Below are 16,371 nucleotides of genomic sequence, written 5' to 3' on the forward strand. Positions count from 1 at the left end.
GTAGTATCGCGAGAGTTCAAGAGAGGTTACTAGCGGTCACTAGCTGGGACTGCTCCTATCACACTGGTTAACAAAGATTTTGTCCCATGTAAGAAAAAACGACCTATTTCTTATATATATATATATATATTTTTTTTTTTTGCATGGAGTTTGAAAAGTGGAACCAGAACATTGCTTGGCAGTAAAGAGGGATTTGCTGGAATCAAATATAGGCGGAAATCACACATTTGTACATTTTACAAGTCATTTTATACAAAGAAGTTGTAAAAACAGGCCTATTTATGAAAAAATAAATAAATAAAAAAAACAAAAAACGTTGCACTATTGTTTAGTTAGTTTTAATTTCATTTAATTATTCTATTTTATTTTATTCTATTTTATTGTATATACTGTACTGCGCAGTAAAATAACAGTAAAAAATATTAAATATAAAAATGCACAGTATAAACAATAAAATAGAATAAAATAAAATAGAATAATTAAATTAAATTAAAACTAACTAAACAATAGTGCAAAGTTTTTTTGTTTTTTTTTATATTTAAACAAACAAGAAAAACAGACAATGGTGTTACTGTTGTGTGATGGATTTTGCCAGAGGTGAGTTATTGTACAGTCTTATTGCAGTGGGCAGGAATGATCTCCTGTATCTGTCCTTGTGACAGTGGAGCTGGAGGAGTCTTTTGGAGAAAGTGCTCCGCTGTCCCTGCAGCAGGTGGTGGAGAGGGTGGTCAGGATTATCCAATATGGATAATAGTTTCCTCAGCGTCCTCCTCTCCACGACCTTTTCCAGGCTGTCCAGTTTGTAGCCAATGATGGATCTCCAACATCTTGCTGCACACATTGAAGGATCGAAGTTTCCTCAAGAAAAAGAGTCGACTCATCCCCTTCTTGTAGACAGCATTGATGTTGGTCTTCCAGTTCAGTCTGTTGTCGATGGAGACACCAGGTACTTGTACTCCTCAACCATGTCCACCTCCTCTCCCAGAACTCTCAGCGGTTGTGGAGCCATCGTCTTCCTCCTGAAGTCAACCACCATCTCTCTGGTCTTGGCCACGTTCAGGAGCAGGTGATTTCTGCCCGCCCACTCCACAAAGTCCTCCACTACTGCCCTGTACTCCTCCTCCCGTCCATCCCTTATACATCCGACCACTGCAGAGTCATCAGAGAACTTCTGCAGGTGGCAGAACTCTGAGTTGTACTGGAAGTCAGTTGTGTATAAGGTGAACAGGAAGGGGGACAGAACAGTTCCCTGAGGAGCTCCAATACCACTGACCACCGCATCAGACAGCACACTGCCCAGACGGACAAACTGTGGTCTGCCTGTCCTGTAGTCAGTGATCCAGGAGACGGTGGACGTGTCCACCCCCACCACCCGCAGCTTCTCACTCAGCAGCAGTGGCTGGATGGTGTTAAATGCACTGGAGAAATCAAAGAAAGTGATTCTCACAGAGTCACCGGTTCCGTCCAGGTGAGACTGAGCTTGTTGCAACAGGTAGATGAGGGCATCGTCCACTCCCACATGAGCCTGGTACGCAAATTGCAGCGGGTCCAGTGAAGATTTCACCAGCGGCCTGAGGTGTGCCAAGACCAGCCTCTCCAGCACCTTCATCACATGAGATGTGAGGGCAACCGGTCGGTAGTCGTTGAGGCCGGATGGAGTCATCTTCTTGGGGACTGGAACCAGGCATGACGTCTTCCACAGCACCGGGACTTCCTCCTGCTTCAGGCTCAGGTTGAAGAGGTGTTGTAGGACCTCAGCCAGCTGAACGGCGCAGGTCTTCAGGACCCCGGGGCTGATGCCGTCAGGTCCTGCAGCCGTGCAGTCTCTCCAGCTGTCTCCTAACCTGGCCAGTCGTCACAGAGAGTCCACACCTCCCTCACGTTGTTCTGCTGGAGTTTGGCCTCCAGCTTCCTCCTGTAGGAGTCCTTGCACTCCCTGAGCTTCTCCTTCAGGTCGTGCTGAACTCTCCTGAGCTCCTCCCTGTCCCCAGACCTGAAGGCTGCTTTCTTCTGATTAAGAAGCACCTTTAGGTCACTGGTGATCCATGGCTTGTTGTTGGGGAAGCAGTGTACAGTCTGTGGTGTGTTCACAGAATTTGATGTATTCTGTGATACAGTCCGTCATGCTGTTGATGTCCTCCCCATGTGGTCCACACAGCACATCCCAGCCCGTGGACTCAAAGCAGTCCTGCAGAGCATCTTTAGCCTCCTGTGTCCACCTCCTCACAGTCCTGGTGGTTACAGGCTGCCTCTGTACCAGAGGAACATACTTTGATGTCAGCAGGACCAGGTTGTGATCCGACCTACCAAGGTACATATATACCAAGGTACATATATATATATATACCAAGGTACATATATATATATATATATATATATATATATATATATAGGCTTTACAATTGGTCACTCAAAGATGATGACAGATAGAGAAAATTCTTCCTTGTTTTTTGAAAAAATATCTATTGGTAGGCTATAGTCCACTATTCTAAGATGTGACTTAAATATATATTGTTTAGACTTATACTTTATACATACTTTTTTGTTCTTTTATACAGCCTACAGTCTATGGGTGCGTTCGACTTCAACTGCGCCTGACTTCATCTGACTTGATGGTTGGTGAGAGCTGCAGGGGAGGCGTAAAAAACGCTTCAAATTAGTTTCAAATTAGCACTAAAAGGGCCACCTGTTTTATTTTGTAGTACACAAAAATGTTGCAAAGTGTTCTAAAATACAGAGGGGTGTAAAATAACAAGTTCATACTTCATACTCATATACTAGATTTAAGTATAAAATTATTCCATGACATTTAAGATGTATTTGTTTTTAATCCACTGCATTTACTTGACAGCTAAAGTAACTGAAAAATGAATTGCACTCCATATACAGACCAGTCACCCACCAGCTTTAGGCCTGCCAAAAACTGAAACCCTTCTGGTCACTCATAAGTGATTACTAATCAAAAACTCTCAGAACAGCATCACTCCAAACAGCTTGGCTATATTTGGCCAAATCTCAGCCCACTCTTCATAGAGAGGTGACCATTTCTCTCTTTTTTCTTTTGCCCGAATGCCTAATTTTGCAGAATTGGAGGTCTGAAATAAGCTCCAAATTCCATATATGGCTCAAAGAACCGAAATATATGCTTTACCTGGAAACATTTTAATCAAGATTTATTAGTAAGGAAAATTTTTTTTTATAAGATAAGACATTACCCTTCATGACAAATGGGAGGCATGTTGCAAGACCACCTGAGATAGTGGCAGCTGCTGCTCTACAACTTGCTCCTTATGCACTTTCTTGTATTCTTATAAAAATGCTGTCTGCAGAAAGCGAATGATGACACTGGTCTGTTTGTGTGTGGGGTTATGTTTGCATTGATATTTTATTTCACAAAAATTGCCTGAATCACATGGTCATAAGGGTACTTCTCTTCCCTTTTCTTTTTTGTAACACTCTAAAACAATAGACACTGTTATTGTTCCTGTTTCTTTTTCTGGATTTTTTTTTTGTGTGCGCTTAGACTTAATAAAAAGACGAATACAAGACTAATGCTTGTAATAAAGTCATTTTAAAACTGCAGGTATTTTCAGAAAATTAAACTTTACCTATCAAAACTACTTGTAATACATAAAATGGTACCTGTGAGTATTTATTGTAGATTGTATTATTTGTCTGTAATATTATTACTACATTATTGTGAAATCTGCATTTTACTGTCACCTTTAATCAAGGTTTAGGTCATCTTATCAAGAGTAAAAGTTACAATTTAACATAGCGCTGGGTAGTTAAAACTGTAAACATTTACCACAGTTTATATTCATTTGTTTTATATTAATCTACAAAGTAACGAGTGACTCCAACTGGCAGAATCTAGTAGAGTACAAAGTACAGCAATTTACAAGTGTTCGAGGCATATGAACATTTTCATAATTTAAAACTATATACCTCAGTGACTGCTTCCAGTTTTCACCTCACAGTACTGTATATTTCCTTGCACTGTTTCACACTGCCTCTAATTATAATTTAAATGTGTACCTGAAACATCAAGTGAATGTTAATCCTCTCCGAAATATAAATTTAAGAGATGCATAAACAATTTATTGGACCAGTGCCAAGAGAAATACAGGGATACAAGGTTAAATGTTTGTTTTACATTTTAATTTCAAGAAATATTAAGTATGACAAGCAGCAGCCCCATATGGATGGGTGGATGATTACTTCCAGTCCTCTAAACTCACTTCAGGGTGTAATCAGAAAAGGTAAATGTGTTTGTCCCATGACTGGATAAGAGAGCTCACTTAGAGTAATAAATCTACCTGTTAGTGTCTCACATTCACTTGATGTCGATGCCATTTTGAGGACTCCACTCACTGCATGCACTTGTAGAAATGTGTTTGACAAACTACGGTAGCACCCACTTGGCCAGGTTTCAGACAACCACAACCAAAGCATTCATACGTACAGAGCACTTCCTCCCCCTGTGGTTCAAGAAGGGAAACGCAGCTTAACTTCCCTGTTATGTGAACCACGAGGAACAAAAATGCACCAAATTTAATGCCTCCTGTTGCTACTACATCTGTTTTGGCGGTGGTTAACAAATGAACTACAATTTAGACACTTCACCCCATTCTTTTTTTTTTTTTTTTGATTTGACTTGACTTTTTGCCTGATAAAACTGTATAAAATATCATTTAAATGTGGTTCTCGATAGAAACCTGACTGTTTCACTCATCAATTGGAGAAGTAAATTTGTGATAAAATGAGACGACATGAAAAAGTGTCACCTTCCTGACTCAAGCAACAGGAAACGTTGCATCAGTGATACCTCGCATACGGAACACAAGAACGTAAACAACGTGCAGCGTCACATGGGCCGGACGCCCCCTACGCCACAGCCAATCAGCGCCGCTCTCGGCTTGTTGATGAGCGCTGATTGGCTCAGGGGGCCAAGTGCAGCGCACATCTCCATTAAATGGCTTTTCCCTTTAGCGCTAAACGGTAATGCGTACTCACTCTGAGTTCACTCCGGAACATATTTGGTGGAGCGCATTGCCATGGATCAAACGCACCAACAAGACGAGCAGAGCGATGTGTTTGCCGGTTTCCGTACGGCCTTTAAATCTTTCGCCACAGAGGCCATACACGTCGGCCAGGAGCCGGAACAGTGGAAGTCAATGGCTGTAGTGCCGCCGATTTCCCTTTCTACCACGTTCAAGCAGCAAGGACCAGGAAACCACGCCGTAAGTAGACCGACATGACTTGGTTATTTAAGGCTGTGGGAGAGGAGGGGGTGCTGGAAATTATCTGGCACGCACGTGTGTGAAACAAACCCTATTAAAGTGGGCTATAAAAGTGGGGATCTTTTTTTAAATTTTTTTTTAATATGGACAGATGTCCTTAATGTTTTATGATAACGCGTTTATGAGACAGAATCGGTACAGTCTGAGGCAGTCAAGATATGCCCAAATCCCAAACCCTTGTACATTATGTGAGACATGCGTGTTCAAATATGTAAAACAAAATGACGATGTAATGGGTTATTGGAGGCGTTTTAAAGCTGTCCTTTGGGAGTGACGAGGTACATATTAAACACCTACAACCTGGGAAGTGTCAAACAAATCACCACAGCTGTGACTTTGTCACTCAAAAATGAATCTGCCTTGATAGTGACCACTTGATTTATTTTCTCCCTCAGTGTGGAGATGAACCTGCCCTGAGGCCATGTCTGGGGAGTCTGGACTAAAACCAGCAGATAGGCAGATACCTATACAGTTTTTCCCCTCACTATCATAATCTCTCTGTCGATAGTATGGTGGCATCTCTGGCTACTACTTGTTTCTGTTAATGATTAGCTGGTAGGTTATTCAGAAATTACATATTACAAGTCTGGCACACAGACAACACATAGAAGGAGTTGTTGAGCAGAGGCCATGTAGGTACTCTCATGTCTATTTTTCTCCCTTTAAGGTTTCCCGGTTTTAAGACTAATCTTGGGGCATATGTACGGCATTAACAGCTAAACGTTCAAGTTAAAAAAAAATATGCCAACCCAATGCACATGCAGATCTCCTGACCGTTTGGTCTTGTTTCTTAAACAAGGTTTACTCCCACAAAGTTCTGACTGAGCTCACAGGGATGGGAAGTCTGGAGTACATATTTATCTTTCAAAAGACCTGCTGCTGTTTGTTCAGATATGACACATTCAAACTAGAGTAAACTAGTCCAACTAAAACTAATCGTATCTACAATCTGCTTTACTAAAGGGTTTGCTGTGAAAAGTAAGTAAGCAGATTTTCTATTGCATTTCCCAACCAATAAAATTTTACATCACAGATCAAACAGTCATATAGCTGAGGGTTGAAGGTCGTCATAGACAACAGATAAAATTAACATGGTAGTTTGATGTTACAGATGCCGCTATTCACAGTCATCTACACAAACCCTTTGTTCAGAGCTATTCAAACATTCATTGCTGTGGGCAATAGACTCCACTCTTTATATAACATGTTGTTTGGACTACAACAGTGGGGCCCTATAAATGCAAATGTCTGTCAGTAACTGACTGATTGGGTTACTCCACTGGTCAGCATTTCATACATGGTCCAGCCATACAGTAGGTTTTACCCGAGTCTTGTTTTAATTACATACTCTGTTGGAAAGTGTACAGAAGAGAATACTTTTTAAAAACTTTCTAAATAGTACTAGTATTAGTGGTAGAATAATTAAATGGTACAAATTTCATTTTTTTTTTCTTCTATGTAAAACGTATTCAGCAGTGGAGAAATAAAATACTGGGTTTGGCCATGTTTTTGTCATCTTATCCTGTTATTTTAACTTGAAACGGATTTATGATCACTTGTATAGTCAACCTGTCTGCTTAATGACTAGGGTCTCTTGTTGTTTGAACACATGTATAGTTCAGTGTATTATGATAAATGTTGTGTAACGGGATTTTTCTAAAAATCTTTTTTTCATGGAGGGGTTTGAATACAGCCGGAGTGGAAACCCAACCAGAAACTGTCTTGAAAAGGCTGTGGCAGCGCTAGATGGAGCCAAGTACTGTAAGTGAGACTATGTGTTGATCATGTAAGGTTCCCCAGAGGCACAACGTATTAGAAAAAAACTCGGTGCATAAAAAAGTGGAACATTTGGGGTATTTCAGTCTTAAGTTCCTCTGATAAGATGAAAGGAAACAGATTTTTGGCCTTAACAACTTTTGGGATCCCCCCCCCCCCCCCCCCTTACAGGCCTTGCTCTTGCCTCAGGACTAGCAGCCACAGTGACCATCACCCATATGTTGAAGGCAGGTGATGGGATCGTCTGCATGGATGACGTGTATGGAGGTGAGACACCCCTTTGTAACTTGGGCAAGTGTGTAGCCTACCACGTACAGCATCTACCACGATACCTAGATGACTCATTTGTGTTGTGAAAGCACATTGTGAGTTGGATCAGAGGTGTTAACAAAATTTTACTTTCTTACTTACAAGGCACAAACCGCTACTTCCAAAGAATTGCAGCTGAAGTTGGACTGCAGGTGTCATTTGCTGATTGTACAAAACCAGAGCAGCTCAAGGCTGCTCTGAAGGCTAATACTAAGGTAAGTCAAGGTAACTCAGAAGAAGAATACAGCATTAAGTTCAATGTTCTCTCCAGCTGTTGTGTTTGTGTCAGTGTTTCTTCCAAAAGATTTTATGATTTTCGGTTCTTGGTAACCATAATAGACATCCTTTTAGTCTGGTTTTAAGTGCATGTTGCATTATGAGGTGTGTGCATTCCCTTTGTGTTCCCTCGAAACGGTGACTGTGAATCAGCACGTTGCGTAATAACGGTCTTCATGTTAAATACACCAGCAGTTGAACCACATGACTCACTCCTCCTAAATATGGCACTGAACTGAAATGACCCCCTCTCTTTGCACATGCAGCTGGTGTGGATTGAAACGCCCACCAACCCCACAATGAAGGTCGTTGACATTAAGGCCTGCTCTGAGTTGGTCCACGAACACAACAAAGACATCGTGGTGGTTGTGGACAACACCTTTATGTCGGCCTATTTCCAGGTCAGACTTACAGATGTGCTTTTCATGCTCTTTTGATTTTGATTATCTGCTGCAATTAAATTCCAGTCCATGTGGAAACAAGTTGTGGAATGATTAACTCGTGTTTGTATTGTACACCTGTAGCGCCCCTTGGCTTTGGGAGCTGATATCTGCATGTATTCAGCCACCAAATACATGAATGGTAGGTTATGTACATCTCTTCATTTTATTACTTTTATTACATTTTCATCAAAATTTGATACAAACATAGTATAATCTTAAAATGATCCATGAAACACAGGAGTGCATTAGTTTCCTAAATAATCATGTTTCCCGTTACTGTAACAAGTGGGAAACCTCCTCTACATTCTTACTATAACAGTAAGAAGATGAAAAGAATGTGTATTTAAATATTATACTTAGAAAGAGAATATTCTAATCCTTAAATTAATTGGATCTGTTTTTTTCTGGACCCTGACAGACCTTTGCACACGTCTGTCACTGACTGAGTGAAAGACTAACTACTGCTCGGTCAAATGTCACAACTATCCATTTTAAATGAAGAGCTCATAGAATGTGGGGAAATAGAGAAGCCCATGACGTCCCTGTCCCCTGCAGCTTCCTCCAGCTCGTCAGAGGATCCTGTGCTGCTTCGCGATCTTATTCTTTCAGCCATTAATCAGAGTTCATGACCAAAGGTGAAGGTCGGGATGTAGACAGACAGTAAATAGAGAGCTTTGCGTTGCAGTACAGCTCCCTGTTCATTACTACAAGTCCTGCACGGCAACAGTATTCAAATTAAAAGCTATTGTTTAAAGTAAAAAGCCCTCTGGGATTTGATATTTTCCATATTTACCACATTTCCAACTTTTGTCTCTCATTTATATTGGGTAAATTAACTCATTACATGTTCGCTTTCAGAGAACAAAAGGGGAATGGGGGAAAAAAAAAAAGAGATCAAAAGTAAAGATCAATGGTTTACAAAGCTCATTAGGTCGTATCAGGGCTACTTTTCAAGGAAAAAGAAAGCGAGTAAACGAGTGCAAGCCGAGCAGTCAACTTGTCAACAGTCAAAATGAGAGAGGAGGATCTACAGTTTATGCTTCACCAGGAAACATTTCATTATCACACGTAGACATCTGCAAGCCCCCACTATTTTTGATTAAACTGGTCTTTTTCAAGGATAAATAATAACTTGTCAGTAAGGCTGCCAAAACATTCACATTTTAATCTAATTTACCCAATTCATTTTAATAAAGCAACATTTCTAAAAATACCGGGACTTCATTCTTGTGAAATTACAATTTATATCAAAATATTCAAATTGTATCCTGAAGTTGTCAGTAAGGCTTTATCGCACCGATACTAAGAACATACAAACATAATTTTTTTGATCCAATATAACCTGGATGTAATTTGGACTTCTATTTTGCTCCTGTCATCTCTTCCAGGTCACAGTGATGTGGTGATGGGCCTGGTCTCGGTGAACAGGGACGATCTGCACGAGCGACTGAAGTTTCTGCAAAATGGTGAGTAAAGGCCTAAATGTGTTTGATGTACAGGTCACACATCGTCCATTGGTTTCTCAGATATACTGTACTGTACAGTAGGCTAGTGCTGAAATGCTGTGTCAGTTGACAGAATATTAAAATGTCTTGATGATTTGAGTCATTTATGAAACACATGCTGGCTCCAGTTTTCCAAGTTTTGTAAATTAAATTAAGTTAGATTTAAGAACAGTTCTAGTCTTTTATATTTATTTATTTAATGTCCCTCTCTGTCAAACAGATGGTGAACTGATTATTTAAAGCTGACCTGCATGAACTCATTAAACAACACAAACTTGCTCCTAAGGCCAAAGTTCAGCACCCAGTTTCAAAACCTTTTCAGAAGGACGTGTTTCTTCATGCTCCTGTTGTGCGCCTGATCAGGCTTTTAGGAAGCTTTGTTTGTGACCTCGAGGTCTGTTTTCTTTCTTTTTCATGTGACTTTGCCTTTGGTCAGCGTTGGGCGGTGTGCCGTCCCCCTTTGATTGCTTCCTGTGTAACCGTGGACTGAAGACGCTACACCTGCGGATGGAGTGTCACTTTAAGAACGCCATGGCTGCTGCCAAGTTTCTGGAGGCCGATCCCAGAGTGGAGCGCGTCATCTTCCCAGGTAACACATTTTACATGTACCACTCATGTACTCCTAAAGTCTTTGAGACATGCCCCAACAGCCAAACTGTACAAACCAACCACCCTGATGTGGTTTGGGAGAATGCCACAATTGGTTACAAAACTTGAAAATCTCTGAAGACACAGTTGTTGCGTTACACATCGTCACTGTGGGTCATTTAAATTCACAATGCCTAAATAGTGACCTGTCATGCTGATTTATTACAATTTCCTCATTAAATAGAACAAGTTAGTCTGTTGTACTTTGATGTAAACAAGTCTAGGCATAACAGTAACGTCATACTTTTCCAATTCATTATCCACAACTTCTGTACACACTTTCAAACAAGCACTTAAATCCACATGGCTATATTTGAAAGAGAAAAAAACACAAAGGAGTGTTCCCTGTTAATGTAAGGCCCAGCCCACTTGTCTGTGCTATCGGTTAGAGGATTTGTCTACATCAATGACTGTTTTTCAAGTTCTCCCTCTCTTGTCACAGGCCTGCCCTCCCATCCCCAGTATGAGGTGATGAAGAGACAATGCACTGGATGTCCTGGGATGATCACCTTCTACATTAAAGGGAAACTTGAGCATGCCACCGCCTTCCTCAGTAGCCTCAAAGTAATTTGGCAGTAAATTCTATTTAATCTGATCCGTTTGATTATGTGCTGACAAGTGTGTGGTGTTGTGAGGTCTGAAGGGATTATGCAAAATGACGGATCAGATTACCAGATTGATTGGGCACAGGACCGCAGCTCCAAAGGAACTTTAGCACAGCAGTTATGTCAAACTTTCAGGCGAAGACATTTCTTTTCCGTCTTGTACAAGACCTCGTGTCCAGAGATGAGACAGTGGTTAATGTTTTACACAAGAAAAGGTGCTATAACTATAATGCCATCATGATCCACAACAAAAAATTTGGACCTGATGTAATACTTAAATTAGTCATAAAATCATACAACATTTTCACATTAGAAAAAGATTCTGTCGTTGACACATTTCAGTTTTGTGTTAATTTTGACAAATGTGCTTCAGTAGCTTTTTATTTAATTCTTGTCGCATCAACAAAAGGTTATATTGCTCTTTACAGTATGACACGCCTCTTCATGCTTCCTGTTGAAATGTTAACTAATTCCTTCTTCGTACTTGTTTGTGCTGATGTGATCACATTATTTATGTCCTCTGTTGTGTTCTTATTTCAGATGTTCGCGATAGCCGAGAGTCTTGGTGGTTATGAAAGTTTAGCAGAACATCCGTAAGTATCTCTGCAGACTTTTCATAACAGTGCATTTAGAATAGAGTTTTAGTACGGCACTAATAATTATTTTAGTGTTGTTTTGCAACACGACTGTAATCTGAAACCCTTTGTCGTTACCTAAGCTGCAGTGAACATGCAGTACCACAAGGAGGCAGCAGAGATCACAAGGAAAATCCTCTCCGACTCACAAACTTGAATTGAGACATTGCTCTGATGTGTTATTGAAACCTCAGGATGTTTTTCTGTTTCCAGTTCATGTGTCAGTTACACTGTCCTCTCTCATAATTTAGAGCGATTATGACCCACGCATCGGTGCCAGAAAACGAGAGGCAAGTGCTGGGGATCAGTGACACACTGATCCGACTCTCTGTGGGACTGGAGAATGAGGTCGACATTATTGCAGATCTGAAGCAAGCACTGTCTGCAGCTGTAAGTATCAGACATTGCTGGAATACCACAAATTGGTTTCTTACCAGTCTAAATCAACTTTTAAAATGGTGACACCGAGTTGTGGGAGACTATAAATCTTGTTAGCTCTCAGTGAGTGATGAGAACCAGAAAGTTTCCTCCTGTCCCCAAAGAAGAGATCGTTTGGCCTGGGGAAGTTTGGCTTATCTTCTGAACAGTAATTTGTCACACATTTTTTAGAAAGAGTCCTAAGTTTTGACTTGTACAGAAAAACCAAGGTAACTCAAGTGTGTCTTGTCTACTTGTTCTAATGAAATGTAAGCCTCCAAAACAATCGCACTGTTGAATCAACTACTCTAAAGCAATTTAAATAAAAAAAGGTTGAATGACCGTTTTAAATGACATTAGTTTCAGATAGGCATAGATGTTAAGATAAGATGTTAACTGATTGTATGTTTAAATGCCTGCCATATTTTGATGGGAAACAGCAGGGATTTCATACAGGTGTCAAATACTGAGGTCGATGGTGCATTTGTATTTATTAGTGCTACCCATTAAGAGTTCAGGTGATTCTTCAACACTTTTTTTTTTTCCCAGGGTTGGTGTTGTTACTGCTGCTAGTTGCGACTTCTTGCTGGAAAAATATTAGCTACAGCAATCAGTTATCCAGCAAGCAACAACTACAATATAGATAAATCCATACACTCAGAAATATAACCGAGTTCACTTATATCGTCAGAGCATTTCATCCAGTAAAGTGTTAGCCTTGTGCACCAAAGCACAAGAACTAACATGAAAACACATGCAGGGTTTTTTATTTTATTTAAGAATAAATGCATTTTAATGAGAGTTTCTGTTTGCCACAAACGGGAAAAGCTGACCAACAAATAATCTGACAAAAGTGCACTAGTAATGAACCAGAGTCTCTCTGCACCCCCACAGCTCACCTTTCACCCAGATGCTTATAGGTTGAATTCTGTGAAGGGCATCCATCTGTGTGACTCACTTATGATGAATCAAAGCAGAGATGAACCTGTGGCTCAGTGTACTTTACAAGTCTGAGTTTATAGTATCTAATCTTGATTATGTGCAGCATGTGAGGAACCAATTTCTTTTAAAGTTGGGACCAAACAAACAGTTACTCGTTTCCGAAGTTTGGTTTCCAAGCGCACAGCAAACTTCTTATTTGACTTGAATATTGAAGAAAATGACATGCATGTCAAAATGATGACATGTCAGGTCTGGCGAAGTGGTGGCAATATCTCGGGAGCATTTAGGGAGAGCCAGGCCAGGAACGGATGCACTGCAGGATGGAGTTCTGTGGGCAGTGGTTGCACACTGTGCCCATATCCACCCATAAAAAAAGAAAAGAAAAAACTCTTTGCACTTTCTCAGCAAATATTTGTTAATACCGTTTATAACTCCTGAAGCCAGACTTCTTTTTGTTGCCCTATTAAGGTTTGAAAAAAATGTTTATTGATTCACACACTCATATTCTCAGTTAAAAATACATTAGCTGGATTTATTAGCTGCCTGTCTTTTCTTAGTAGTTTTGCGGTGGAAAAAAATGTAAAGTATTTCTGCCTGTGAGACCAACAGATGGCTCATCAGAAGTACCGCAGCATTCTCAGAATCCACTTTCAAGTTCACGGCTGAGTTTGAGCTCTTTTCACCTCCGAGAAGTGCTCTGCACCATTGCTCTCATAACTGGCAGGCGTTGTCCAGACATCTGCATTTTTTTTAATCACACCTCTTTCTCGAACGGCTGGCGTCGACATCTGAGGTTTTACTAAACCTCTGTCTTTCTCTGTGATAAAACCTCAGCCATTGTGCCAGACTCAAACACAGTACTTGAATCATTTTGTTCAGTGTGGAAGTTTTATGGATGGGAGTCCCAGTCTATTTTATGTTATGCATAGATGTATTAAATAGAAAAAAAAAACAATATAATGAAACTACAAGAATCCAGCAGCTCATTTAGAATCAATTTGGCCCAAGTTCATTGAGGCTGCCACAATAAAACTGTATTAACTTGGCTCCAGTGCTGATTCACTAGTTGGATGATTTACCACTAATTCCCACCTGCTGACTGCATGACTATCAGCAGGGAATTTGAATTTCCTAAAACCCTCCTTGCTGCCTCATTCAGCCGTGTCCTGCCTGGCGGTCTGCACCTCCTCCCCTCAGCCTTCCTATAATGTCACTGAATCCTACTACTGCCCATCTGGAGCTAATGGAAATTAAATGGAGACAAATATCTCTAATGACTGTCTGTGGTCCCAGGAAAAGGCACCTCTGATGGGTGAGACAATTAATTGGATGGGACGGCAGGTCAGATTGGGGCAAGCGGTTAAGTTTCCCGTCATGTGCTCTCATCCGAGGGTTAGTTTAGAATCACAAACGTGGCTGTCGGTTAATCATTTGGAACTCTGTAAATGGGTCGGTGAATTTATAATGTCGCTGCTTTAAAGTGCTGCTGTGGTGGGACCTCTGTTAATCTGCTTTGGCTCACCTTTATGGCACACATTTTGGAATCTTGTCTCAGCTCATCAAGCAAAGAGAAAAGGAATGACTGTGCTTATTTTCTTTTCCCTTTTGATCCAAGACGATGCTTCTTTTTAGAAAAAATACAGTGCGCCATTGACTGAAGCTTCATGTCTGTCTGCTGCTCCCTGGTTGTGGACTGTACTGAGAATTGATTTCACTGGTCATCTTTTTTCTTTTGTCTTCAATAGCATCCAAAGAAGAAGTGAAATGTCTTCAGGGCATCCTTGAGGCTGAGGCTGAATCAGTTAAAGTGGGGATGAAGAGCAGAGGTACCTGAAGTTGTGAGCCAGTGCAGATCAACATGTGGAACCTCAGTTCATTGAGATTAATCTTTCAGGGAACAACTTGTTCTTGAAAAATACAGATTATGGTATTTGTTAATAATTAACCATTTTTACATATAAATCTTTGTAATGGTTTTCCTAAAACATAATTTGTAATTTTATTTATCTTATGCTGGTTTTGGTTTGTTTATATGTTTGTGGTTTTTGTTTTTGTTTTTTTGGAAGACTTTATTATGTGGCAAAGTTCTGTTCAGTCAAGACTGACACAGTATGATTTATCAGAGGAAAAACACCACACAATATTCTCTGAGCACTTTTACGATTGAAAACTGTGCTTCCTGGTATTGATGTGCAGACATCTCCAGAAGTTATTGCAAACGTTTTTGCCACTATTTGAACATCTGAAACTGTAATCTGTATTGATCATTTGTTTTGATAAATCCTCATTCTAAAACGAGTTTGCTCTGTGAAAGACAGCTGTATTAAGGACAAACATGTCTTCAATCTCATGATGCCACACACTGACCAAAAGTCAGAAATGTCATTTACAGTACTTGCACTAATCTGATGTAAAATGTTGGCATAAACTTGCCACTGGCCAACTATTTTAGCTACATTTTCCTCCTTTTTTGCTATCTGCTTTTTACCACTCCCAAAATTCACATTACAACAGAACACAACAACAACCACCAAGCATCAACTTGAATGCTGAAAATGGCAAGTTCAAGAGGATTGTGACTGATTTAAAGAAATACAAATAAAACAGATTTTATTTTTTCCCCCGATAGCAGAATGATATATTAGTGCAACTAGACTATTCTCCTGACAAAGCACTGTGGAGAACTGTCTGGCTTTGAGAGCCCAGTATCACAGTGGTTCTTAGAAGCTTTACACAAATATCTTCCCGCCATAAATAACAAAACGAATGAACATAAATGTGTTTTAGCTGCAGATGCACAAGAATAACAGATACCATTTTGTTTGGGCAGAATTTGAGATTAAGCTTTATCAAGTTTAAACTGCCACAAAGAAGAAGAGTGGAATCGTACTCCTGAAACTAATCAGGCTATTTGCCAATAAACGTGGGAGGGCTCGATGCGCAAATGCCATATTCGGAGCAGAATTTCCCAGAAGTGATGACGATGAAGAACAACTCAAGGTTATTCCAGGAATATTTCTCAGATTCATGTTTGATGACAAGCTTTGTCTGTTCTCGAGGTCAAGTTAAAGCATGGAAAGCAGGTTTAGGACTCATATTTGGGTTTTGAGACTCAGGCACTCCCTAACTCTTCTCCCCTGTTGTCACATGTCTCTGCTCATTACTGTCATTAATGTAAACAAAAAACTATTAAAATCACTTTGCAGTACAAGTCTCTGTGTCTCACTTCCACTCAACCATACAGCTGCACAAACAGAAGCAGTGTGACAGAGTTCAGCATCAGTAACCGAAGCTAGTCAACACGCCACATTCAATTTAGCTTGGATCGTGGGGGATGGAGGACAGTTAGCTGCTGTCTTAATGACCAATAGTTCCAGCTGTCTGTTCCAGTTCTCCAGTAGACGACCAATTATCTTATTTGAGGTGTTGGTGTTACGCCCCTGAAAACGGGGAGAAATAATCACGGGTGATGTTTCCTCAATGAACGCATTTACCGGAATGACTTCCATACA

General features: G+C 40.3%; 1 protein-coding gene across 1 annotated transcript; it reads left to right on the forward strand.

The window, feature by feature from the left end:
• The first annotated feature begins 4,948 nt into the window (after positions 1 to 4,948).
• On the forward strand, positions 4,949 to 16,070 carry LOC138618746 (cystathionine gamma-lyase-like). The gene is made up of 12 exons (XM_069694671.1): positions 4,949 to 5,243; positions 6,983 to 7,064; positions 7,251 to 7,346; positions 7,494 to 7,603; positions 7,931 to 8,065; positions 8,189 to 8,246; positions 9,496 to 9,573; positions 10,049 to 10,201; positions 10,703 to 10,824; positions 11,406 to 11,458; positions 11,752 to 11,890; positions 14,605 to 16,070. Exons 1-12 carry the CDS (start codon positions 5,058 to 5,060, stop codon positions 14,620 to 14,622), a joined length of 1,230 nt encoding a protein of 409 aa, XP_069550772.1. The 5' UTR covers positions 4,949 to 5,057; the 3' UTR covers positions 14,623 to 16,070.
• Positions 16,071 to 16,371: the final 301 nt, after the last annotated feature.

Source organism: Brachyistius frenatus, unplaced genomic scaffold (assembly GCF_029030835.1).
Source record: "Brachyistius frenatus isolate BFR_SWC_R1_liver_20210118 unplaced genomic scaffold, ASM2903083v1 Contig_18, whole genome shotgun sequence".
Lineage (NCBI taxonomy): Eukaryota > Metazoa > Chordata > Actinopteri > Embiotocidae > Brachyistius > Brachyistius frenatus.

What these genes read in the sequence shown, in the direction of transcription:
- LOC138618746 (XM_069694671.1), top strand. Translation starts at nt 5,058, where the DNA reads ATGGATCAAACGCACCAACAAGACGAGCAGAGCGATGTGTTTGCCGGT. An exon ending in ACTGAAGTTTCTGCAAAATG is followed by an intron (nt 9,574 to 10,048) that starts GTGAGTAAAGGC and finishes GCCTTTGGTCAG; the next exon opens with CGTTGGGCGGTGTGCCGTCC. An exon ending in GAAAGTTTAGCAGAACATCC is followed by an intron (nt 11,459 to 11,751) that starts GTAAGTATCTCT and finishes CTCATAATTTAG; the next exon opens with AGCGATTATGACCCACGCAT.